A 25,569-nucleotide genomic window follows, 5' to 3' on the forward strand; every position below is an offset into this window, starting at 1 on the left:
AATATTATATAATATAATATGTTTTGCCACGCCTCCTTTTCACAGTCCTATGTTAATTTAATCTATCAATTAACTTTGAAGGAAAATATATTTAAGGACAATTATTACACACCTAAAAGAAATCTTGCATATCTATTATTAAAGGTGAAATGAATTAAAAAATACAAACAAAATCACAAACATACATTGGTTATTGTATTGTTATAATACATCAGATAGAGCACGGTTTTGATGGTGCGTAGCAGTTATCGTAGTTTTAGTGACGTCATTTTATTGAGATATATAGGCGAATGTCAGCGGCGCGCGAGCACATTGCAAGTGTAGTGACAGACCGGCATCAGGCTTGGTCCTCGTGATAATATCGTTTATCGATAACAAATAGGTTCTTTGTAGTTACAAGAATTACTAGTGAAATTCAGTGACTTAAACGAAAGCATCCCGAAGAAAGTGCTTGGTAAGTGTTATCATTTAATTGTACTGAAAATGACGACATCGAAAAAACTACAATGAAATAAGAACTAAATTAAGACTTTAATGTCACACAAAAAAGTACTCATAAAAATAAAATAAAAAAATAACAAAAGCGCAGTGACTTATAAAAGCTTACAAAAAAATATTTTAATCTAATAAAGTTTAAAAATCAATATTCATAGAACAATCTCTGTCAGAATGCGACATTCGAACAACATCTTTAAATTGTTAGTTTAATTGCATAAAATGGTAATGACATTCAATGAAGTGTAAGAAGTTATTGTTGTAATTAATTTGCACAACGCATGTCTAATTGAATTTTAAAATACATTTATTTGCAAATCAACAAGTGTCGATCTCAAGCATAAAATTATTAATTAAGCAGTGAGATATATAAAACATAAATAAAAAAAATCTTTGGCTTTTTGCGGGAAATATTGTAACATATCGTAGTACTCAAGACCGTGAAAGTTCTGTGTTACCGACTAGTGCATTAGTCAGACACTTTGATGAATGACGTTAACTTTTTTTACGTACTTTAAAAATAGTTTACGATTTATTTATGAGCAACTAGCAAACCGGGCGAACTCCGTTTCCAGCCTTTTCTTTGCTATAAACCTCACGGAGCCCGAGACCTTTCCAATGAATGCAAAATCGTGGAAATCGGTTGGTGCGTTCTGGAGTTATAGCGTCAGGAAGGAAAACCCGACTTATTTTTATATAGTAGATTATGATAATACATGCGGATATTAAAATAAAAATTCGTGCAATTATTAGTTAAGTAACTTATTTTTAAAATTATCAATCGAAAAAAATTGTAATATGCATAAGAATGGAATCTTAATAGGTTTATTATGAATATGAGACGAAGATAAAGAATCCATTAAATTTACTAACGTCCACATTTTTGAATACCTAAGTATATCCAATATTTCAATATCAACAAAGTTCATACATTTCTTTACAGTTTTTGTAGAGTAGCCGTAATAATTATCATATTACAATTTACAATTTATTAATATTTCTTCATTTTAAACTAATTTGCTGAACATTTTAAGCCGGTTATTCAGTTTGGCAAATTGGCAAACGATATCTAATTTAAATTAAAATATAAGTATATTACATATTCATGTTTATATTCTTTCTTTTTCAACGCTTAAATACTTCAGCTTTTTACGCAAGCTAATAAATTATATCCGTTAGGGCCTTGATCTTTGAATAAGCGCAGAGATATAACTTTTTTACAATGCCTTATTGTCATGTGATCGCTAGTGTTATTATTTGCAAAAGTTTTTAAAGAAGTATACAATTATATCCAAGTTTAGTGTTCAAAAAAGCAATTATAAAATCATATTCATAAACTAGATCAACATAAGAGATTATATCAAACATTATTCAAATATGTTCACCTATACTTGCACCGCGTGCGGTAGCCCGAAATTTTAGACGGCCTTGTGGTTAGGCAATAGATATACCACGGTTACTTTTAACTTTAAGTCCGTGGGCTCTTGTTTACTATAATAATTTACAAGCTAATTATTTTATTTAACTTTATATATTAATATTATTACGAAGGAACTCGAGTGTGACGTCCGAGGAAATTCCTTAGCGAGATTACATTTATGCAATGATACAGTTTACATTTTTTAATATGTATATTATAATGCATATGGTCTATGAATAGCGGTGGGTATGGAAGGTCTAAACGAGGTCTTTTTTATTTTAATAGTTTAGAAATAAGTAGTTGTTTGGCTTCTCGGGGTTCTCAGGGGTTAATAAAAACTGCTTATCAGCAATCATTTGTATAGATTTCAGATGCATAAAATATTTAATGGTGAACATTGTTTCACAATCTGTATTTTCTTCAAAGTTCAAATGCTTCAATGCTCTATTAATTTTGTGTAACCGTATGCCAAACTATTCCAAGCATTTCTAGTTAAGTTTGTGAATACAACATGGAATAACAACTTTTAAGTTTTGTAACATTGTAACTATAAAAATTATACAAAGGATGTGCGGTTTTTAAATAAATACGAAGCGGGGTAACTACAACCGAAACTTTATTTTATTTTTGCATATAATATGATATTTTGCAATTAGCTAATATGTATATATCGTAATATTTTATATCCTTGCTTGATCATGAACCTTGTATAAAGAAATGCTGATCTGTTGCAAACATTATATTGCACGGAAAGTTGCTAAATATTATAATTTATTTTAAAGTCTAACTTTTTGTTGAATTGGTCGCATAACTTATTCAATAAACAAATTAGAATTGCTAATCATCCGTTTATAATCGTTAAGTTTTAAGGACATACGGATGTTTTTTTATGTCCGTTTCTTATGATAAGCTAGTATTTAACAAATTACGAGACTTCTTACGCCAGCTCTTTTTCTTCTAACTTTTACTCGGCTGATGATTAAATCACAAACTTTTGCTTATTTTTGCTAACGTGTTAGTACTTAATGCTCTTTAATACTACGAATACGGATTCGTAATCGTAATCGATACGTAATCGATACGGATCGATAAATTAATATTATAGTAGGTACCTATGAAATAAATTCTAGATAGTGGTGACTGAGCATTTTAATTTAACTAAAAAACATCGCACTATATTTTTTATAATAACTACGATTACTAATAAATATAGAGATTGGCTTCTACTAATATAATAAAGGGTCTTTGGAGTAATTGCGAGTATCGGGTAACTCCAATCATATAAAATTTATGTTGATAACCGCTGATTGTTGCTATAAAAAGTGCTAGTACATATAAGCAATCCTATACAGGTATACGATTCTTAAAAAATGATCTATCTAAATTCGCGGCAAATTTTAAAATTACTGAAAAGGAGCGTAGCAAGTTTTAACTGCAGAATAGGTAATCCATTTTGTAAATTAATTTTTATAATTTATCATGAAAAATATATCTATTTATTTAACTTAAAAAAATCGTTCGTTTTTGATTCATTAATTCTTGTAAGATTTTCTGGCGGAATGAGTTTGAGATTGTTTATATTGTAATAAAATTAATTTTAGCGACATATCAGTTAAGAGGAGAAAAAAAGATTCAAAAAGCACCAGATAGAAAAATATAAAACAGGTTACACCAGATTGCTTGCTAGTTTCAAGAGCTATTATAATTTAACTGGATTGCTAATTGAAACCTTGTCAACGTAAAAAAAACATCTTAAGAATTAACATCGCAAAAATAATTCTATTATTATTATGGCCTTTAAAACTTTTAATGTAATCAATAGCTTCGACGTGCGTGGGGCTTTTGATAGGAAAATATAGGTATTAACGTCTTGAAGAATAAAATATAGTGATTAATATAAAACAAGCTAAATTCATTAAAATGTAACAGTCGTTAAAATCTAGATCGTCTAGATTTTTATTTAAATGGCGTTTTTGTTGACATATTGTTTTTGTGCCCACAACTAATTCGTTCATTAATCATTATAAAATTGTTAATCCTGATTAATAGATTGCCGTTAATGTGAAATTAATCAATTTCCAAACTCTCTTACAATTGCTAAGTTACAAGTGAAATAGTTGTGTACACCTTAGAGTACATGAACCATAAAATCAATTGACACCCAATTGACAAATACCTGTATAGTATTAGCACGTTATTATTAAATCGATAATACACGTCTCACTCGAGTTTTTCATTAACTGTATTGTCCAGCGGAAAAACTTAACTGCTTAATGTCTTCGGAAAATCGCACCCAAAGCCTTTTCACCTTATTTAGTTGAGGCCATCAAAATCTGACAGTCCGGTGTAAAAATAAACGTAACACTATTTAGCGGTTTAGTGTCAATGATATATAACCAGGGGTATTTCATTTTTGTAATCGCAAAAATTGCCCTTGCATGGTGTCTTATAATTTACGACTACGGTCTCGAAGTGCAGAGAACTCGTCCTGCTTTTGGTGGCATTGAACTTCTGTTGGTAACATTCAGAATTTATTTGGAATCAAGTTGCCGCATTGCAACACCGCGTACCGCTGCGTTAGGTGCTTTTGCAATCAACACGCTCCGTGGCTGAATAGATATCATTAAACTTTTGATTTTTAATTGAGTTACGAGGATCATAATTCAACAATTTATTGCCATTATGATGTGTTGAAATAACTGACATTAGATGCTAAAAACAGCAATGAATATTTGCACTCCCCTATAGTTTTTTTTTGTCGAGATTTGGTGTTATATTGTCACAGTAACGTTATTTATCAGTTTTTTTATACGCTGTGCCAGTCAAATGATGAAAAACATAATATTTCAAAATGGTTAATTAAGTTTTGTTTTGTATGCGGAATAATTTCCATTTGTAGTTACCATATAGCCACGCAAATGTCCATACTTCTTCTACCGTACTGCTATTGTCCTTGCTATATTTGTAAGGAAATAAAATACCTTAGACTTTTATTGCATATAAGAACGAAGAAGGCCATTGAGCCATAATTATTTTAATAGATACGTAGTATAATATAAACATAAGAAAATCCTAAAGTACGATATCATGGCGGAAATGTAAATATAAATAAGGGAATAACTATTTACCTGGGTATATAACTATTTATATTATACTAGCGGTCCGCCCCGGCTTCGCCCGTGGTACCTACATGTTTAAACTATCCTATCTCTCAAGTTGGATCGAACTGCACATGGTGTGCGAATTTTATTATAATCGGTTAAGTGGTTTAGGAGTCCATTGAGGTCAAACATTGTGACACGAGATTTATATATATTAAGATGTTATTAAATGACTTGTTCAAAGGTTTTCAAAACATTAGACTCTATCTTGAAACACGAAGTTATTTAATAAAGATTACTTCATAGATACTTATTATAGTATTGTATTATCTGTGATTCAAATAAATATTCTTTATTCTCATCACTGAACTATTAAAGCGGATATAATCAATTAACAGCTAACATATCACTATTAAAAATAATAACATAATGGTCGAATTAACCAAGTCATTATTATTAGTAATTAATCGTTGCAAAAAAAAACCGCAGCATAAATATTCGAGATGAAATTAATTGAATTCTAAATTAATTTAAGTTTCTTTACGCAAAAGTTTATATAGGTACCTACTCCATTTCGATTGTAAACATAAAATAATTTGGAAAATCCAAAAGTGCACGCCTCATAATTTTTTTTTAATAAATATTTATTAATTATTATTTTTGTTTATTTATTAACAATTAAACCACATCGAATCAGACCCTGAAAAATGAAAGGGTTCTATTCCTGAGCATACTCAAGCGTAAGAGAGAAAAAAAGACTCGATTAGTAAAGTATTTCGGTCGCTATCGTGTTAACAAGAAAAAGGATCCGCACATACAGACACACGGACGTCCAAGACAGAACTTTTTTAAACTGTTTTTTAACTAGTTTAAATAACAAAAATGACATCAAAAATATCATGAACGTTAAAAATAGTGTTTTTTCTTAATATGTGTGTGTATGTATTATCTTACAAGTGCAATGTATGATACATAAAGACATTTTAAGTTTGAAAAATCAGATGTTTTGCGCGAAGTGACAGTAGTACCCACCTCAACGCTTCGCTTATGAGGCGTGCAATAATTTGGAAAATCCAAAAGTGCACGCCTCATAATTTTTTTTTAATAAATATTTATTAATTATTATTTTTGTTTATTTAATAACAATTAAACCACATCGAATCAGACCCTGAAAAATGAAAGGGTTCTATTCCTGAGCATACTCAAGCGTAAGAGAAAAAAAAAGACTCGATTAGTAAAGTATTTCGGTCGCTATCGTGTTAACAAGAAAAAGGATCCGCACATACAGACACACGGACGTCCAAGACAGAACTTTTTTAAACTGTTTTTTAACTAGTTTAAATAACAAAAATGACATCAAAAATATCATGAACGTTAAAAATAGTGTTTTTTCTTAATATGTGTGTGTATGTATTATCTTACAAGTGCAATGTATGATACATAAAGACATTTTAAGTTTGTAAAATCACATGTTTTGCGCGAAGTGACAGTAGTACCCACCTCACCGCTTCGCTTATGAGGCGTGCAAAAAATAAAATTTTAGTAGCAGCAATTCTGTCAAATTCGTTAAAACCCGAAACCGTAAATATTGTAATTTCTTACAAATCTTTTAAGGTCTCAAGTTTTTTGCTGTGATCCAAAAATTATTTATTTTTTATTTCGGTCGGTATAAAATTTTGTTTCTACTTTTTATAAACAAAAAGAAACTTAATAAATTGAAGCATCTCATGTTTATTTTATTTTTATTTAATCCTGAATAGCTGTACCGGTTCATCAGACCTGTTTAGTACAAAGGCAATTAGGATTTACCACCTGCTATTTCTGTATTCCTCCATTTGACACTTACATACTAGCTTCTCTGTAGAAAACTTACTAATAACAAATTATACAGGGTGTAATCATTAAGTGTGCACTGGCGATTATTCCGTAACTTTTACAGATATCAAAAAACTTTAAACTGATATCGAAAGTACTTAACCTAATGAGTAAAATCAAAATCATAACTTTATAAAAATATAACGAGAAATATCTTAAAAACTAACATGAAACCCTCCTCTAGAGCTACTCTATCTAATTAAAAAACCTCATCAAAATCCGTTGCGTATATTTAAATATTTAAGCATACATAGAGACGGACAGACAGCGACTGTTTTATGCTATGTGTTGATATTTTTTTTATTATTATTTTATAATAATAATAAAAAAAATACGTAGGATAGAACGTATCTCTAAAAACGTAACTCTAAAAATGTCAACACAAAAATAAATAATGCGAATCATTAAATGCTCTTTGTATTCACGACATGATTATTGTACTATTTATTGACAGTTACTTGGTATTTGTAAACACGCTCGTTACGATACGAGAGCATGGGCGGTCTAGGTGCAAAAATATGTATAATAAAAGAATCCATACCATTAAATCAGTAATAAAGTACTTACACATCGAATGTTAGTTTTTTTAAAATTAATTATTATCCATTTTAGGAAAAATAATTGGGGCGTGATCTACAATCGATATGGAAGCCGAAAAAATATAGTTTTTTTAAATTTTTGTCTGTTTGTCTCTATAAACTTAAAAAGTATAGGATACAGTTCGGGTTAATACATAGGCTATCATCACACTAAGACCAATAAGAGTGGAGCAATGCGGGTAAAACCGCGTTGCACAGCTATAGCTAACCTATACACAAATATAACTTTATCGGCTATCGCTCACGCACTACAATATCAGAAGAATATAAGTAAAGATCCTTGTAGGCTGTAGCACGGTTGGTACCGGTTTTTTAAATATAGGTTTAGCTTTAAAGTCTCTCATAGTAAATTACATATTAGATGACGTCATTCTACTTCTGTTATAGAAATAACAAACATGTATAAATAAACATTCTACGAGTAATATTCTAGAAATATCTTCGGATCGTATATTATATGGAATATTTAAAATCAACAATCAAAGAATCATTAAGCTAAGTATATTGATCTATTTGTTATTGTATTTATTTAAACATAAAACTCAATTTAAAACGCAAAAAATATGTTTATCTAATAATATCAATAAATAAAACTATATATGTACATATTTGTATTAATTTAGTTTAAATTGACTTGTGTAATGTAAACAACTAAAAAATAAAAGGTGTTTTTGTAAACAATAAAACGATTCAACATAAACAACATTTTAATTACACTAAGCGTTTTTTAAAATCCATATCTCAAAAAATATAATTTATATACAAGACCATTTTTAATTTTTATTTAATTGCTAACAAAATAAACAAATTGTTAAACTAATATACTAACATCATAATGGCTGTTTAATTTATTTAACCAGAACCTCGGACCAGAACCATTTCACGTTTACTGCATATTGTGGAAATTATAGACAACAATAATACGCACTTGCACAGAGCATGTTTTTTGTACAATGTACGGGAAAAATCACAGCAACGTGTTTTGAAACCCTTTGTAATTGCAATCACTAATTGGAGTACTCTTGTCGAACGAGCGGAAATCACTGCGAACCTTTTGTTGAATCATAATAAATTACGTAAATAATCTAGGTACGTTCTTCATTGTCAAGGATCAATGACTGATCTGGAAAACACAAGACTTTCTATTGACTCATCCATAATTACTTAACCAGAAGATGAACAGGGACGAATAATACAACATAACAACAAAGCAATGTAGAGCTGTGCAAAATACGTTAGTAACTGAAAAACCTCCATTTCGCCACCGTTTGAATGAGTAGCTTGTGGAGAAAGGTTCGCAAATGCACAAATTACATTATTTATAAGTTATTATAGTAATGTAATGTCAGGGTCGTTATGGCGAGCTAGGACGGCCGTGGCTCAATGTCGCACTGGCATCTAATCGAGTATCGTGTGTATGCTAGCTCTGTACTTGCTCAATGCGTAATAAATGGCCACACCATAATTTGCCGTACTGTTTGTTTTGACGCGATTATATATCGCTAGAGACGGTATGCAGAACTGTGCAAATTAAGTGATCAGACTCTTTTCATACAGCATACGTAATTACAAAAGCCCTGAATATTCTCTCTTTCATCAAATACTTTCATTCCGTTGATTTCATAATCAAACGACTAGTGAACTTATACCAAGTTCACCTATAACAACTGATATTTAAGATTACCCAAACACAATAGAACTTTATAAATTAGAACTTGTTTCTACTGAATTATTATCATTATTGTTAACTAGATGACCCGACACACGTTGTCGTCTTCGCGAAAATTGTCAAACCCCTAAAGTTTACATATTCGTTGAGGATAAAATTTCTTGTGGATTTTTTACATAACATTCTTGTTCTGGCAATAACGAACACATCAAAATAAGTATTATCGAAATCAGTCCAGCCGTTCACGTGTGATGCTTTGACCAAAGGAAATAGGGATTCATTTTCATAAACAGAGATAACTGTTGCGAGATCTGTGTCTATGTAGTATGAGTTAAAAATAATATATTAAAAGGTATCTATTTGGAAATTCATTGAGCCGTGGCACAGATTCTGAAGTTCAATGGTATACCTGTAGTGTGTAACGTATCATGTATGTTTTGTATGTGTGCGTCATACTATATAGTCCGTTTAAGAGCACTTGTAATAGCAGTTGAATCACAGTTGAATACATTATTATACACCCTACAGTCTACGAAAGTGTTTCGATTACCACCAAGCCATTGCATGGCGACCCTGCCAGTGCTGCCTCGCGGCAGTACTGAGCTATGGATCATTTTTGAAAAATAATATTTTAAAAGTTAAAAAAACAAATAATTATTATGCGTATTCGCAAATCGCAATGTACCGGATAGAAAATTTATCAATATAATAAAAAAAATCGACGTGAACGTGGAAATAAAGAACATACATAATTATGTATTTTATGAAGACAGTTTTTTTAAAACAAAAAAAAAACTATGGAAATTTGGAATATCATATATTTATGAAAAATTGTGAAATGAAATTGGAGATTGCAGCTGGAGCCGGGAGATCAACTAGTGTGAATAGCAGTCATTTTCCCAAATTCACCAGAATCCCGAATGTCCCGAAATTCAAGAGTGACGACGGAATAAAAGTTTAATTTCGTGAAAAAAAAAAAACTAAAAGTGAAATTTAAAGTTCAAGCAGTGTATGTTACATTAATGTAAGGTAACTAATTATTTTAGTTAAAAGATTTTTTTTTTGTCAAAAACCATTATTATGTTATAATTATTTATTATACATAAATATATATAGCTATGTATAATCAAAGTAATTAGTAACAGATAATTCTATTAGTTCATTGTTTGTTTTATAAAGCGCTACCAAATAGGGAAATGGTATGCAGCGTCTGTAATTTCGTCTCATATTTCGTGCTACCATGTAGGTAACTAGGTAGTCACAATGCATCGTTCTGTGCATTTTATAAAATGTTTGTAATGAAATACGATCTTGTCAATTCAATTGAGTGTGAAACTTTAATTTTTTTAATTAACATTTTGGATTCGGAGGGTCACACTAATTTCATAAATAATGATTGTAATGAAACTTATATTTCAATATTTAAAACATGATTTAAAGAGACTAAAGTAAAAGTATATTCTTATTTGATTAAATGAATTACCATGATAAATATCTAATGATATTTGTGAATAATAGACGAAGAGAAAAAGTAAATATTTGTCGTTGTATGAATACAAAAAAAATTACTCAGATTGTTTTTTTATGTTAGGGTATAGATGGAATCTTAGCTTGATCACCTAAGTTTTTCTTTTATATTCCTATCAAAAATTTAATAATGTGACATTTAATTACTTGAAGAAATAAGAATTAATATTGTATGAAAAATAAAAATAAATTAATATTTAAGCCTGAGAATTGAAAAGTGAAATGATATGATTTATTGTTAGAAACAAGGTACACCAGGATACAAGACAGGCACGGAATCCTTGTAATTCTGATCATGATTAGGTCGAGCTACCACTCGTGAAGATAACTTGGACACAATATAGTACCTACCTATTTATTTATTTATTTATTTATTTATATCTTATATATATATATCTATGAATAAAGGTATGAAATATATGATAATATAATGATGTGTTAAAAGAACTGCCTGAATTAATGTTAATGTTATAAATAAATAAATATATTTCTTGTATCTTGAATTATTGAATATAATAAGATGAATAATATAAAACACGACGGTGTTCTTAATTATAATTATGATATATATTAAGAGGGAAGATTACCCCAAATGAAATTGTGTATCTTGATATTGTTGTATGTATGAGGAAGTACATAAATAATAAAATATATGAAGAAAATTGAATACAGATAATGAATATTATGTCATTTCTAAGTATGATGTGTAAACTGTAAGCACATAAATAAACGTATTCTATGAGGATATATATTGTAAGATTTATTGAAAGATAATTATTATTTTACTCGGATATGACTATTAATTAATTACGGACTGTGACATTTTTAAATACGGATATGACAATAAAATATTTTCTAATATTGTATAATTTTTCCATTATTTTCGTACATTAGAAATTTATTAAAATTATTTGTTTTAATCTATTAGTATTAGTTACTATGTAGTGTGTAAGCCAATGTGTAATCGTGTAGAATGTTCTTTTTTGGAGTTTCAAAAATAAGTACTTAGTAATAGGTTGAAATTCATGCTATTGTTTTAATGTTAATTTTGATTTTATTTACTCGTTTATATGATAAGTATTAAGATATGTAACCAAAAACGTAGAAAAAATATTTTGCATTATATTCAGCTAAAAAAAATATTAATTACTATTTTTTTTATTATTTTCTATGAGGGGAGATGTAGTGTGTAACGTATCATGTATGTTTTGTATGTGTGCGTCATACTATATAGTCCGTTTAAGAGCACTTGTAATAGCAGTTGAATCACAGTTGAATACATTATTATACACCCTACAGTCTACGAAAGTGTTTCGATTACCACCAAGCCATTGCATGGCGACCCTGCCAGGTGACATTTTTAAATACGGATATGACAATAAAATATTTTCTAATATTGTATAATTTTTCCATTATTTTCGTACATTAGAAATTTATTAAAATTATTTGTTTTAATCTATTAGTATTAGTTACTATGTAGTGTGTAAGCCAATGTGTAATCGTGTAGAATGTTCTTTTTTGGAGTTTCAAAAATAAGTACTTAGTAATAGGTTGAAATTCATGCTATTGTTTTAATGTTAATTTTGATTTTATTTACTCGTTTATATGATAAGTATTAAGATATGTAACCAAAAACGTAGAAAAAATATTTTGCATTATATTCAGCTAAAAAAAATATTAATTACTATTTTTTTTATTATTTTCTATGAGGGGAGATGTAGTGTGTAACGTATCATGTATGTTTTGTATGTGTGCGTCATACTATATAGTCCGTTTAAGAGCACTTGTAATAGCAGTTGAATCACAGTTGAATACATTATTATACACCCTACAGTCTACGAAAGTGTTTCGATTACCACCAAGCCATTGCATACCAATAATGCAATACCAATCATTGTTAGCGTGGTCATCGTGTCTAAACAACTTTTTTATACTTGTATTTTATGTGGCTCTAGGTTTAAGTCATTTATTTGAATAAAAATGTCTTCTTGTACGATGCATGTTGCAATTTGCGAATAAAATTGTGTAATAGTCAGATTATATCATATTATTGTAACATCTAGTACCTCGTATTTGAATGATAATGAAACGTATATGAATGCTAATAATATAAAAAAAGAATTACCATAAAAATAAAGAATCAACTAACACATATATGTCAATTAGGTACATGCCATTTAATATTCGTACATGTTTTATGTTATAAACATAATATTACATTTTGTATGAACAAGCCCTAAGTTGCTTCAAATATGCACGGTCTTCATAGTTTCATAGATACATATTTTTTTTAATTTGACATTTCATTATCTCATGAAAGGACTATGAAAGACGTTTAGATCCAAAAAAAATGTAATAATCAAAGTCTGTTTATAAATCTGCTATGCTCGCTATTTCATTAAATTTCTGGAAATAAAAATATTTTCTGTCTTACTTACTATTATTGTGGTTTTTAGATTTAGTGGGTAACGGTCAACCGTGATAGAAAATATCCTTAATTATATATATTTTAATAATAATCCACATTCGTAGATCTTTTAATACATTTCGGGTATGTAAGCTGTTTTTGTAAGTGAAATTTTAACTAACAAGTGCACTAGACCATAATATTATGTATGTAGTAAGTTTACCAAATTATATACTAATTATGAATTTTATAACCCCAAAAATATATCTACAGTGACCAGCTAAGCATAAAGAATAATTAACGTGTCTTGGTTGATTTAAATTCGACTAAATCAAAAATTCTTCTAATGTTATTAGCTGGATTACGTTTTTTGAAACACTTATCAATCTCTTCAAAGATCAATTTGTACCATTACGCGTTTTTACCATAGAACAAAAGTAGCTATAATGCTTATTACCTTAAACTAATTTCCTTTCAGTGACAATGTGATTTTAAAAAAAAGTATATGATTTGCACGTAACGATAACGTAGTACTGCAGTTTGTTTATCTTAATCATTATTCAGCGATATAATATATTAATGTAAGGACAGTGATTTGTTTATCAGATGCCTTGATAATTAATAAGGTATGTTACGGAAAATCGTCGTCCAATTGGCTTTATTTCCTTCCATGACGTAATTAATAAATGCGCAGACCCTTATAAATCATTTAACGTAATCAATGTTTATTTATTAAGTAAGGTTAGGTTTAATTATTATGGTTCGTATCATGTCATTTAATAAGCAATAATTAAGCAATCTTTGACGTCATTTAAAAATTAAAATGTGTCGTTTTTTAGTTTACGAGTAAGTATATGATTATTGTCGTGAGAAAATTCTAAAGAGTTCAGCAGAAAAGCTTTATATAATTTAGAGCTTTGAAGTAGAGAGACAGATCCGGATTCCATTTAAATTTTTATCGGTTCTGGTTTTTCGCATATTAACTAATCAATTATAGGTTTGTACTTTGTATCAAACGCATTTTTCAAAACCATATACACCTATAATATCCAAGTTGGATGAAAAAGAGAGATAAGTTATCTAATGTATGATGATAAAAAATATCGATTAACTGGGTGGACCGATGAATAATGAAGCTCGAGTATTAAAAAGCATAAGTAAATTTTTGTTTGAACGCGCTAATCTCTGAAAGTACTGGACCGACTTCAAAAAGTGTATGTATAAGATATTCATATATGTAGAATATATAATCATAATTTTTTAACAATAAAGCAGGTACACAAATCATTTTTTTTAAACGGACAAGTTTAAAATATTATACGAAATCAGTGCGCACGTGGGATACGATAACAAAAACGTTTAGTTTAAACCAAGACTATAGAATACTATAAATATTAAATATAGCATAATATTATTTCGTTATGAAATATTAATAAATAAAGTTACTTTACTGTCATCAGAAATCATACCTCATCAAATTAATGTATAATATTATGATTGAGTCAAATAGTCTTACTCCTATACTAACTAGCCTCAGAAAAACATTTTTTTAAGGTTCATACTTACTTTAAACAGTAGCTCGGTATTTTTAAGGTGACAGGTATCTCTTGCGATTGACGTGATTTCTTGAAGCAAAAATACATTTTTTAAAATATCTTTGTACTTTTTCTGGTCATTGAAATGAATGCCATCATGATAAAGACTTTTACGATATTATCCTTGAGATCTGCGTGCTACATTTTGGGTTCAACATCCAAACACAAACGCAAATGTTTTTTGTTACTCTACAAACGCAAATATTATTTTATACCTATGACGATATAACAACGAAGCTCTAGTAAGCAATGTTTTTTTTGTTTCAGCAAACATGGACATTATCGACAGGATAGTTGATAGTTACCATGACCTCATGGACAATAAGAGCGACCAGAGAGTGAAAGATTGGTTCCTAATGTCTTCGCCTTTCCCCACATTATGCATCTGTCTCACATATGTTTTCATAGTCAAAGTAAGTACTGCTATAATCACTACATAGTATAAAATAAAGTTGCTTTCGCTATGTCCCTTTGTATGCTTAAATGTTTCAAACTATAGGCAACGGATTTTGATGCGTTTTTTTTTAAATAGATAGAGATTCAAGAGGAAGTTTTAGTATATAATTGTTAGGTTTTAGACAAAGCGGGCGAAGTCGCGGGCGGAAAACTAGTACAATATATAAGATAGATACACACACTGTATATGATTCATTTGATTGTCTATTTATTATGTAAACTATTTATCCTTATGCGATATTTTATTTTTCCATTTAAAATAAATAGTCTCATGATTCCAATAATTTAAATAATTGATTGTAATTATTATGGAGGTTACTTATAAAAATTCATTGTGATCTTGGTAAGCTGTATAGTGTATAGATATATTTTTTTACGAGCGGTACTACAATTTTGATTGAATCTTATTCCAAGTAATCGGGAAGATAGGTATTATATGTATAAGATAACATTTTGGTGGAATGTACTTAATTCATTTATCAATTTCTACCTAATGAATGGATCAATTATTGGCCCATAGGCCATACGTATTGATTGTTTGCGTACCTTATATGGAAGTAATATTAAAGTTCCTTATTAAATAATTCTGGTTGTATATTACGTAATAATATAACTTTTATTATTTAATTCGACGCAAGCGATAAAACTGGTTACAATAATGGCAGTCCAATACTGACGTTAAATGATTTAATATACTTATACCAATATAAACACATAATTTTCAAGGACTCTCAGAGATTTTTTTTTCACAAAAAAAGATTTTGCCTTTAATAAAATACTTTTTGCCATATAAAGTTCAGTAACCCCTTTAAAAATATCAGGATCTTTAGATACATTTTTTTGAATTATAATTCCAAATAATCGTAATAATCCAAGTTACTTGTATTTGAATGAACACTCTCGTTTATTTTTTTTTCTATAGTTGAATATTCTTATATTTTTGTTGTGTGTCTGTGTGTGGTACGGCTTTTCTTTCTTCTTTCTTTACTTTTTAAAAAAATTGTAGCGCGTTTTATATTTGAATGTATCTTACACTGATTTTACACGTTTTTAATTCATCACATAGTTTTTTATATAAAAAAGTAGTCTACTGACGTAAAAACTAACACATGGGAGTAATATCATCGAAAGCCTTATTATACTTATTATAATACTGCGTAGACGGTAGTATTCATAAGAAGTATAGTACTAGATAGGGATTTAAATAAGATAAAATATATTTTTATTTTGATAAAACACCTTTATATTTTTTCGCTTCGCGCCCGTTGAACTTTTTCTCTAGGTGTAAAAGATTCGAAAAGTTTTCTTTTACAATAATAATTAAATATATACTCTATAACATATATTCTTTATTTCAGGTTGCAGGACCAAAGTTTATGGAAAATAGGAAACCATACGAACTGAAAAATGTACTTTTATGGTACAATTTGTTCCAGGTTATATTTAGTGCGTGGCTCTTCTATGAGGTAATAATTTATTGTAATAGTCATATTATTATGTCCAAATATATACTATCACATGTTTTCTTAAAATTAAGTATCAGTACTTACTTTATTTTAACGTAGTATTTTATGGTAGAGTCAATACGTTGACTCTACCATAAAATACTGTGTTACGACACATTCTATAATTATTTTGGTTATCGTGTTAATAATGTATTTTAATTTTTAACTAACGTATTGATTTATGTTTTTCATCATTTAACAGTATTGTGTAAAATATCAATACAATACAATATGATTTCTACAATTTCATCACATTAAATCTTTTTTGAGTGTCACTGAAACCAGATTTCTAGGGAAAATTAATGTTATTCCAACAATTATCCTTACTCGATTATGATTAAAGAAATTTTCCCTTCCATGTCGAAGTACTGCTTACTTGTATGGTGGTAAATGTTAAAAATATGTACCTAATGACGTTTCAAAAGTGCTTTTAGAAGAAGTCTAATTGAATAAATAAATTTTTGAGTTTGAGTTTAAGTGTTCCTTATACATACCTATGTTATACATAGGTATAAACATATCCCTATGAATCAGATTAGTTCTTATATGGCGCATGTTACAAGCGCATTACTATTCATTATTCCCTGTTTAGCATGTTTACCTCGTATGAAAGAAAATGGTCGCATATATTATTGTTACACGTATGCCATCCGTAATAGTTTACGATATGTTTCTGTTTCAGAGTATCATCAGTGGATGGTTCACAACACATAGTTTTAGATGTCAACCTGTGGATTATTCGAGGAGTCCCCAAGCTATGCGGGTATGTCGGAAATTATTAGTTTTTCTCTTTTTAGGACATTATGATTAACAGTTTTCCCTTCCGTATTATGTTTACACGGATATATTTGAATAATTACAAACATTTTAGATATCTTTATGCAAATCAGACTAGCTATTAACGCTTGATGACGTACAACAAAAACAGATTTTGATATTTGATTTTTAAATTATTGAATTGAATTTATACAAATTAAATATTTACATAAATTTTTAATATAGATGGCGAAGCACCAATTTAAAACCTAAAACAGATTTTTGCTGTATCTCCACTAATTCAATTAAAGTTAGAATACTATTAAATTTATGAATAGAAATTACTTATTAATGTCAATGTTCTAGAGTAACATTGTTTCTGCAATGTTATCTTCTATTTGAATATAAATTGCAATAATATTCATTCATATATAATATGTACCTGCTTACCTTCAAAATTATCATTTGCAAGAGGTTTTTCCGTTTTCCACCCACGTGAAAATGTCGGACAATAGTGGACACTTTAAATTAGAATAGTTAGAGTTAGCTATTAAATGGAGGTGTCAAATTTTACATTTACAAATATTAATTTTTCGTTCACGGTTGTGGTTTTCACTGAACCTTTTCTTATATAAATGTAAAATATTAATCTTTATATAGGTATAAAAATGAATCGCAAAATGTGTTGGTAAGCGCATAACTCGAGAACGGCTGAACCGATTTCGATAATTCTTTTTTTATTATATTCCTTGAAGTACGAGGATGGTTCTTATGTAGAGAAAACGTAAACATGTACCACGGGCGAAGCCGGGGCGGACCGCTAGTTTATTATACAAATGAATAAAAGTTCCTTGCAGCTGCTTTAATTTGCCAAATTAAAGGATATTCTTAAGTAAAAATATATTTTTTTAATATTTAATAATTGTAAACTCAGGTAGGTAGCATTTAATATCTTTTTGTTTTTTTTTGCTTTATAATTATAAGAAACGTGGCGGAATACGTCGCAGAAAAAATGTAAATCTGATTAAACTGAATTATACATATTTGAAGCAATTTTATTTTTTACAGACTGTACACGGCTGTTGGTGGTATTACTTCTCGAAGTTTACGGAATTTTTCGACACGGTATGTTATTTTATTGCAATAATAATTTTATGATTGTTGCTAGTGATTTAACCCAAAAAACTTGAGGTGAATTAAATTCTTTTCGGTAATTTTACGCGCTATTGATCTAACAATTAAAAATATGATCTCTCCACACACTAATATTCTCAAAATTACTACAAAATGTTTAGTACATATTGGCAAAGTTTTGAATAAACCTAGTGGGATTTTTACATCAACACGTAACTAAATATATGATTTTACTTATTCTATAAATTGTCTTTATATTCAGATATTTTGTATGACACATTTTCAAAATTAGGTAAACATTTCAAAAGATTATTGCATTATGATAATGAAATCATAATTCATTAGCATTTCAATAACATAAATTATGAAGAGATGAATCATAATACTTTATTTACCTTGTGTAGGTATTTATGCAAACCAAATTCTTTATTGACGATAGTTTTTACACATAATGCAAATTGGCATTAACGGGTCTTTTAAACGTAATATGAATATGGAGTAATGAACTTTGAGAAAAATGCCTATAATGTTGATGTTATAGTTGAACATTATTTAATTATGACAACACGATTGATTTCCGAGGGAAAGATGACTTTTTGTCATGTTATGACAAAATATTGTTTTACTTATAGCGTACTATGATATCTTTTTTATTGGACCAACACAAAAAATTAACAAATTACACAAGTATAAATTACACTATGATTATTAATGATTCCTACATGTTTTTTTTTGACGTTACACTTTTTGCCATATCGTTTTTATTTAATTAATTCACTTTTTGTGCACAAAATTCACGCTTTGATAATTATCTCTTTTTTCAGTTCTTCTTCGTTTTAAGGAAGAAGTTTGATCACGTGTCGAAGCTGCACGTCATCCATCATGGTATCATGCCAATGTCAGTGTGGTTCGGAGTCAAGTTCACACCCGGTAAGATTTTAAATATATTTTTCTCTACATTACGTAAGTTAATGCTTACTTGTTAATATAAAAAATGAGGCTTAATGCACACGGCGGTGCTTACAAGGAAGTGTAATTTAAAAAAATAAAAACAAAAGCAATTGACTATACAAATAAACCACACAAACGAGTAAAGTTTACTTTCTGTTTTCGAATATTAAAAAGATATCAAGAATATTTAATTGTGTAAGTTTCAAGTATTAACGATATCCAAATACCTCAATACAGGCTTTATTTTTTATATACAATCTAACAGTAATGCAGCGTGACAGAATCATATTTTGGCTGCCTTGACACCCATAACCAACACTTATCATACACTTGTACATAAATTTGTATATTTAATTTAAGCAGCTGTTGGTAAAAAACCGACATTCCTTCATTTGAAAATTGTGTCTCATCACCTCAAGATTAAATGTCGATAGTCATTGATTATCTTTCTCAATCAATTTATGAATACTGCTGCGCGTGTATTATAATAGTTAATATTTGCCCTTGACCCTTGTAATTTGCTGTGGTCGAATTAGGAGTTGTGTTTTATAAATAGATTTTTCTAGACTTTTTAGGGAAAATGTGGACATTAGTATATTAGTCACGAAGTAACAAAGAACGTTAAGCGGAGATAGATTATTACATACGTAACCTTCATTCGCACAACGTTATAATATTATGATATAAAGAATGCGGCTGTTTATTAAATATCTATTTAAATGTTTTATCAATGTATTTTTAAATAAAATGTAATCCAGTTTTGCATTGATACAGTATGCAGTAGACAAGTATTTTTCGTTTTCTTTTCAAAATGCATTTATAAAATGATAAACAAAGCTCAAGGCGGACAGCTTTAAATGCTATTGAACCTGTACCAGTATTATTATTTTGTTGACGTAATTTTTTCAAAAATATGCGATAATCATAAAAACGCGTGCGTAATGTTCCCAAACCTTGATATTGATACCGGAGACAATATTTTTTATGTTGCAATTGAAGAAAAATATAAAATAACGTATAATGACGCGCATGATCTGTAAAATACATATTTGCGCAATGGTTTATGTTTACTAATCAGACGCTATAACTCTTATTTGAACACCATGTGTGACTTTGCACGATCTTTTCACGTCAAGCATTTTCTAGAGGCTTCCATCTGGCTTAAGATACAATCGATTCGGATTTAATAAACGAACTAAAAAAGTATAAACACTGCTGATGTCAGAACTGGTATTCAGTTTGTGCCGATCACGAGAATTGAGTATTTTCTTGTTTGACGACCTATTGTCTGTATAAAATTTATAACTAATTCAATCAAGAATTCAGTGAATTTAAGAATTTGTCACTAAATTAATGATCGTTACTTTTAAAAATAAAATTGATGTCATTTAGGTACTATCTCACATTGAAATAAAAAGTAGCTGACATCACTTTGGATTTTCCTGTGAAGATTGGTAGAGTGTAATAAGCGGCCAGAACGAGTCCATTTCGCATTGTCCATGATATGTATTATAATAGCATTTTTTACAACATGTCGTTGTGGAAAATACCACAATTAGACGTAAACTGCAAAAATTACATAAATCAAGCGCCTGAGGTCTGTAATTTAGGAAGTACGCTATGGAATTGTAATTTAATTCGTTCTTGAAACATTTGTACATACCTACTAATTATACGAGCCGAGCGTTATCTACTCTGATTGTGTTAATGAAATATTTTTTATAGAAATACTAGCTGTCCCAGCAATCATTGTTCTGCCTTATTATTATCACTTATGAAATGGAATTGAAAATGAAAGGCCCTATTATGGTATGAAAAATAGAGATTATCCGAATCTGAGACCTACCCGATATGTACATAAAATTTCATGAGAATCGGTCAAGTCGTTTCGAAGGAGTTTACTAGACAAAGACCGCGAAATGAAAATTTTATATATAAGATGATATAAAAGACATGCAATGGTTATGTAAAACAATAGGTGGACTTGTTTGAGAAACAAATATTTATTTTTAACATTGATTACATAATATCTACATAATACATAATATAAATTGTATAATTCTCAGCGTTTGTTATCGTACGTCTGTTGGAATAAATCGTATAAACAAATAGAACAGACACAATATGTTTATTTATTAAAATTGATTTCTATGCAGTTTCCAGTTTGTAAATTCGCTGGTTTTGATTATAGTCTCTCGTTTTGAAATTTTTTGTGTTGTTATAAAGATATATTGCGGAATGATAATCTTCATTTTACAGACACATAAAAACGTTTTGAATCTATTTATTATGATGAAGTAAAGAAAATTTATAAAATACTTCATCTTAAAATACATAAAATATTATTGATATTATCTACTTTTAAAATGGTTCATTCAAATTCATACTGCTTTCTCTCTATTTAATAACTATCCAAATATAATTTATTAAGGTATTTATATAGGTAAAGATAATATAGGTAGATAGGTATAAAGATAACATAGGATTTAAGGATTTAATCTCCACGCCTCTGTCGTACACTTTTTTCATGCAATCATTCTATTCACTTCTAGTAGCTCAAGTCAATATTTTCACGTAATAAATCTACATTTCGAAAGTTCTTCAACTAAATAAATCCTTTTTCATATAATAATACGAAATGACTTAACTGTCTAGATATTTAAGCTTTAAATGGTCGGATAAATAATTGATCGTTATATGTTTTATTTACAGGTGGTCACTCTACATTCTTCGGAATGCTCAACACGTTCGTACATATTGTAATGTACTCGTATTATCTACTGGCGGCCCTCGGCCCTAAGGTCCAGAAGTATCTCTGGTGGAAGAGATACCTTACAGCTCTGCAAATGGTAATTGTTTCATATTTTACATACGTATACTGTTATATTGTAATTTGTAGTATTGATGACGTGTTATGACGAATGTTTAGGGATTAAGTGCATATAACATGTGTGATGATACCCCTATAGAAGTGATATAATATGGTCTTTTATTGACGTTTAATGCTATTTAAAATAAATATTCTATTAACGCTCCTTTTATGTTCAGTTTGTGTGAAAAATTTATATTCATAATTGGGAGAATACTGAATATGATTAATAAAACAATATGTGATTAATATAATGTTTAATTTATTATATTTAAATATCACGGTTTAAAATAAATTGATTAAAGCTTCATAACTTTAATGTGCCATTGTTTACTAAAAAAAATCAGTCGACAATTGACCAATAGGTACTGAGACTATAACTTACAGAATTACATAGTACCTAATAAGAAAAGTTTTAAATTTAAGAAGTACAAATGAGAGATACGAAATTTATTCATGAGTTTTGAAAGTCAAATTTATAAGATACGATATTTAATAATGAACATTGTCCAGGTGCAATTCGTCCTTGTGTTCTTCCACGCGTTCCAACTGCTGTTCATCGACTGCGACTACCCTCGCGCCTTCGTCTGGTGGATCGGCATGCACGCCGTTCTATTTTACTACCTCTTCTCTGATTTCTACAAACAAGCTTACATCAAAAAAGCCAAGGTAAACGCCTTTTTAATACCGTTTACGTAACTCGCATAAAAAGTATAATCGAGCGTGAATATTGCAATCTTTTTTTAATCGGCGCTTTCAAAATGATGAATTAATTCGATGTTTATTTTGTTTATAGAAAGAAAAGGCGGCGCAGAAGTTGTTGGTGGAATCTTCAAAGTCAGAGACAAAAGATAGAATGTTGCCATTGCTCAATGGTTTCAGCAACGGGTCCGCGCTGGGCGACGTGCGGCAGCGGGTCGCGGGCGCGGTCGCGTCTCAATGAGATTTATAATATTTATTCAGCACGTGCCAATCAAATTATTCAAATCTCTCAAACATACTCTGTCATCGCACATAGAGAATGTACAAATTTTCTCGTTTGAGAAAAGCTCAATTAGTTTCAAAGTGATAGGATTATAGATTATTTAACTTTAGGTAAACTTGTGTGACCTACCTACTTTTTTTTGGTGTCAGAATCATAATCATAATAACACTGCAAAAATAAGGATGTTATAAGTAAAAGAGCTAAATTTTATATGTGAAATAGTTTTTGTGGACTTTTTTACTATTACGATAATAATTACAATGGACCGTCGTAATAGCAATTGTTAATTAATGATAATAAAAGATTTTATGTACATTCCATAAAAGCATAAATCTTATATTTTAACGATTCATGTATATATACTTATGGACTTTTCTACGCAGTTTTCCGCCTTCATTTTTTATTCGTTAAATTCATATAATGAATACTGATAATACCTACATAATGAATACTGCAAACTTCGCTGGTTCGTAGTTATAAAAATTTATATGCCAATAAGGAAAATGATATGAAACGATTATTTTTACTTATATATTATATTGTTAACACCACAAAAGCTATTACAAGTATATAATTTCCCTGTGTATTACTAGCATTTGATCTAACACTTGTGGTGATGTTTTTTTTTATATTGATTAACCCATATCTTTAGGTCAAACGACTTCATTCTATATATTCAAGAATCGAATATATCGCAATAATTTCTTCTACTAAAGTAGATAACAATTGCATTTTATTTAGTGGTAGGAACGCAGTTATGTAAATATTTTAAATAAATGGTGGTTTATTGCCCCTAGATATAGTTTTAGTATTTTAGCGTCGGTTGAGTGTGAGTTAAGTTTGAAATGTCAAAATTTATGTGTGGGTAAATTATGAAGAAGGTATTCAATACATATTGCATTGTATACTTTCAAAGATGTTAAATTAAGTTGTTTTAGGTTTCTTTGCTTGTTTTCAACTTTGGACTTTAAATGTATTTAGTATAGGTGCTCAATAAATACCCTCTTATTGTTACTATTATTTCGTTGTCTGTATAAACATTTAACACACTAGTTATTATTGGTGAAAATAGACATTTCAACTTAATCATTACGAATAATTTATAATACATACAACTAGTTATAGGTTTTGTCAATGACATGTTTGTTAGAGGCATAATTTTTTTTATAATATGACAAAATATATAACTGAATGTACAATTTTGTGATACTTAGGTATTAAAGTAAATTTGATATGAATTTGGGATTTTAATTTTGCTATAAGCCCTGCCCCCAGTACCGCTTTCCCGATCCTACAGACTATAACTATCACAGCTACTAGGTACTATCCCTTAGAAGTATACCTACACTCTACTCTACTCATCAGAAAGCTCCTTGTATACAGGATTAGCAAAGAAATGATTCGTAATTATGGAATAGGTTTTTGTATATTGACATATTGTTACTTGGACTTTTGCCATATTTTTGAAGAAACACTTCTGTAATTTAAAATTTTTATATCAAATTTTCATGGTATATACAGCAATTTGTTACAAATATAATTTGGTTTGTTAGTTTGAATTGTATTGTAGTAAGAAAAGTTTCAACTGCGTAAAAATAGAGATTTGATAAAGAAGGCTTTCATCAAAAGTCTCCATTTTTACAATTACTTATTTTACAATTACTTAATTACTCTAAGCATAAGACTTTTATTATAGGTACTTAATTGAAAGTTAAATTATAGCCATTGTACCGCACCCGCTTTTTGCTCAACTTTATAGACAATGACGTACCTATATTCGTGTTCAAAGTTCATATTTGATACTGAACATTACTCAAATTAGGTATGACTCTAATATACTACTCTTTATTAATTAATCAACATACATAAATTAATAATAACACTGTAGTCTGAAAAAAATAAAGAGTCCAATTAAGTTTTTTTAGTGTTCGAGGATTCGTAATTTTTTTTTCCATATTTTTTAATTGCCTTACATCGAATCAGTAGATAATAATTAAAAACATCATTAGTATCTTTATAATATGGTCCATGTTAAATACGGATAAAATTTGTGTTTTAGGTGAAGGAATCAAATTTTTCGTCCGTCGTTGTATACCTAATAAATGTTTCTACACCCTTACTTCTCTGTATATATAAATGTTTATGATGAGTTGTGGGTGTCCTTGGCTCGATACATGGAACTTTAGCGACAAAACTAGACTAATGTTTAGTTATTATAATACATA

The 25,569-nt window shown here is 29.2% G+C and overlaps 1 protein-coding gene across 1 annotated transcript; it reads left to right on the forward strand.

Moving 5' to 3' along the window:
• The first annotated feature begins 323 nt into the window (after positions 1–323).
• Positions 324–23,591, forward strand: Elovl7 (ELOVL fatty acid elongase 7). Its single transcript, XM_090107205.1, has 9 exons — positions 324–454; positions 14,956–15,101; positions 16,503–16,610; positions 17,332–17,412; positions 18,474–18,530; positions 19,364–19,469; positions 22,203–22,339; positions 22,873–23,028; positions 23,156–23,591. The coding sequence occupies exons 2-9, from the start codon at positions 14,961–14,963 to the stop codon at positions 23,300–23,302; spliced, it is 933 nt and encodes a 310-aa protein (XP_089963331.1). The 5' UTR covers positions 324–454; positions 14,956–14,960; the 3' UTR covers positions 23,303–23,591.
• Positions 23,592–25,569: the final 1,978 nt, after the last annotated feature.

This window comes from Colias eurytheme, chromosome 11 (genome assembly GCF_061535395.1).
Source record: "Colias eurytheme isolate Ceu_HAF_F1 chromosome 11, ilColEury1 Martin Lab GWU primary, whole genome shotgun sequence".
NCBI lineage: Eukaryota > Metazoa > Arthropoda > Insecta > Lepidoptera > Pieridae > Colias > Colias eurytheme.

Bases quoted from the DNA above. Each gene is read 5' to 3' on its own strand.
- Elovl7 (XM_090107205.1), top strand. From the start codon at position 14,961: ATGGACATTATCGACAGGATAGTTGATAGTTACCATGACCTCATGGAC. The intron at 17,413-18,473 runs GTATGTCGGAAA...TATTTTTTACAG, and splicing joins GGAGTCCCCAAGCTATGCGG to ACTGTACACGGCTGTTGGTG. The intron at 19,470-22,202 runs GTAAGATTTTAA...TTTTATTTACAG, and splicing joins CGGAGTCAAGTTCACACCCG to GTGGTCACTCTACATTCTTC.